Source organism: Triticum aestivum, chromosome 7A, assembly GCF_018294505.1.
Source record: "Triticum aestivum cultivar Chinese Spring chromosome 7A, IWGSC CS RefSeq v2.1, whole genome shotgun sequence".
Taxonomy (NCBI): Eukaryota; Viridiplantae; Streptophyta; class Magnoliopsida; order Poales; family Poaceae; genus Triticum; species Triticum aestivum.
Genome location: NC_057812.1, coordinates 704,792,344 through 704,795,039, shown reverse-complemented (window position 1 = coordinate 704,795,039; position 2,696 = coordinate 704,792,344). Strand labels below are relative to the sequence as shown.

The 2,696-nt window shown below is 53.6% G+C and overlaps 1 protein-coding gene across 1 annotated transcript; it reads left to right on the top strand.

Annotated features, from left to right (window-relative positions):
- Nucleotides 1-505: 505 nt before the first annotated feature.
- Nucleotides 506-1,324, top strand: LOC123155032 (uncharacterized). Its single transcript, XM_044573608.1, has one exon. It carries the CDS (start codon nucleotides 779-781, stop codon nucleotides 1,109-1,111), a length of 333 nt encoding a protein of 110 aa, XP_044429543.1. The 5' UTR covers nucleotides 506-778; the 3' UTR covers nucleotides 1,112-1,324.
- Nucleotides 1,325-2,696: the final 1,372 nt, after the last annotated feature.

Below are 2,696 nucleotides of genomic sequence, written 5' to 3'. Positions count from 1 at the left end.
CATCGCGGCGGTCAGAGACGGGCTGGACGACATCTATGACGGTGGATCGGGACCGATGGTGAGAATGGAGAACAAGGGTGGCGGACGGCGAGGCTCGGGCGCGGGAAAGGTAGAAGGATGGCGGCGAAGGAGGAAGGGTTTGATGGATTTGATGCAATTTATGGTGAGGCCAGGCTGACGAGTCCTACATCCCCGCCTCATATCTGCCCCATATTTAGGCTGAATGGGGTGCCGGTCAGTCCAAGCGTTTGAAGCCCGTTTTGATCGGATTGTTGTCACCGGTCAGCTGCTCGGGCGTTTGAGGCGAGTTTGGGAGGCCGGCTCTGACCTTACCGGCTTTAGATGCTCTGAGCTTCCACTGTTGTGACCGTTACAACCGGTCAGCGTCTTGTGTGCGCGCGACAGCTTGCACGAGGAGAGGACCGACCGTTGCCATCGCCCACCTCCCGCCCCAACGGCTCCGTAGCCACCAGACCCGCGAAATCTCCCAAACACCCTCACGTCTGTCTAACAGCTCGCGCGCGCTACGGCGATAGCGGCTGCTTTGCTTCCCCGCGTTGGCGTGCGCGTACCTCGCCCTTCACGCCGTCGCCGCCCTCTATCCTTGTCCGTCCTTTTCTCTTCTCCCTATTTAGTCCCCGACCTTCCTTCTCCATCCATTCCAGCCATTGCCAATCCCCACCTCCTCACTCCTCGCTCACACAGGAGACTGCCTGTTCTCTCCGCATCTCCATCTCCTACAAGCTCAAGCACATCAGTACCAAGGCTGCCAGCCTCCATGGACGCTGTCCAGTCTTCGTCGCCTTACTCGCCGCCATCGCTGCGCCACAAGCTGCGGACCACCGTCTGCGGCTGCTTCGGCTCCCCGTCGTCGCCGGGAAGCAGCGGGGAGAGGCCGCACACCGGGGGCGGCAGGGCCAGGTGGAGGCGGCGCGTGGCGGCCGCAGGGGAGTTCAGGTACGACCCGCTCAGCTACGCGCTCAACTTCGATGATGGCGGCTGCGACGACGGCGACGCCGACGCAGAGGACGCCGCCTTCCGGCACAGAAACTTCAACTCGCGCCTGCCTCCCTCGCCGGTGCCGGCCTCCCGAGCCGTCGCCATCGCCTGAAGTCCTGAACCGTAGTGGCGATCGTCCCTTTTAACTTTTCTTTTAGCTTCCGTCTCTCTGTTTGTTTTCTCTTCTCCTACGAGCGAGACTGGATCACTGCATCTGTAAAAGCAGTTTATTTATACGGCCGGGGAAACGTACCGAGGCGAGGAGTAGCAATGGCATCATGTACTTATATACATATAAGAATCAGTCAGTCCAATTTTACTGTTCCATCTATTCTCAATGCGAGCCAACAGATACGTGTACACGGAGATGAGGAATTGGTTTGGTCGGGAATTTCTTTTGGATGATGAACTGTGATGTGAAGGAAGTTCACTATGGGTTGGTGGTGGGTGGAATCATCTCCCGTCGGCCGTCGCCATCCACCCTGTGGGCTGCGCGTATCCAACCATGTACAAACAGTTCTACGTGGGTAAAAGGGTGCTGCAAAGGATTAGCGAGTACTGAACAGTCAAAAATATCCAACCAACCACACACACAGCAAACGACTCTGAAGAAGAACCAGGTCGTGCAGTTTGTCACGGCTCACGGGTGGAGCTTTCGCGCTAAGAAAAATCTTCCTCTGCACTTCCCTTTCTTTCAGAACTTCCCTTTCTTTCAGAAAAACAGGGGCAAATCGCGGTTGCATTCAAACTACGACCGGCCTCGGCTTTCACTCATGTTTTGTATTCACCCCAAGTTGATTTCTACCTCGTCGATAGGATGCCACGGGTCTGGGTCCAAGGTAGCACGGGGCGTTTCCCGGTCGACATGCCACAATGACATGTGTCGCACTGCTTTGCGGTGGGCATGTTTATCGACTTACAAAGCCTCTTTGGTGATGGTGCTTCTCTGGATCTGAGACATCTGACAATGGTGGAGGCTCGGCGTCCCTTCTAGCGTGCGCTGAATTTGGACAGGAGGTCTTTTTGGCCGAGGAAATCATCATGTACAATACGTGGATTGATCGTGTCATGATGTACTACTACTAGTACGTATGTGATCAGGCGATTGATCAAGCCGTCGGCCGCGGCCGATGCACACAAGCGATGATATCAATTTTAGGAAACACACGAAACTACCCCGCTAATTAACGGCTGAGATGATTCAATATTACTCGGTTCCAGAGGTAGTATGATGTACCAAAAAAATCTCTTGAAACAACTTAGCTGTCGTTTAGGAGAGCTGTTATGTTAAGCTGAGATCAACATTACCAATGTTAAGCTGAAATACATGGCTCTACATGGCTATTGATCCAATGTGCATTGCGCAAGTTATGGCGCTAAGCACATAAAAGTTGAGTGTTACAGTTACATCATTTCAAATTCAGCTAAGATCAACATTATCAATGGGACACAAATGATGTCCTGCTTCTGCCTGTAACCCGTCCCATCTTGCTTGTTTTTTGAGCTACAGAATGTGTACAATCTGGACTGAAAGTCCTTCTGCATGCCGGACTAACTCCTGCCTTGTGTTGCACAGAGTCGATGGGTCACAGTCATTGTCAGATAAACACCCTCGTCGTCAGAGGTCGAAGCAGTTGTGGTTTCGGTCGCATGGACTTGGTGCGTGCAGATGTGGTCGCCTCACCTACAAGAAGGCA

Coding starts and splice junctions, on each gene's coding strand:
- LOC123155032 (XM_044573608.1), top strand. CDS start 779: ATGGACGCTGTCCAGTCTTCGTCGCCTTACTCGCCGCCATCGCTGCGC.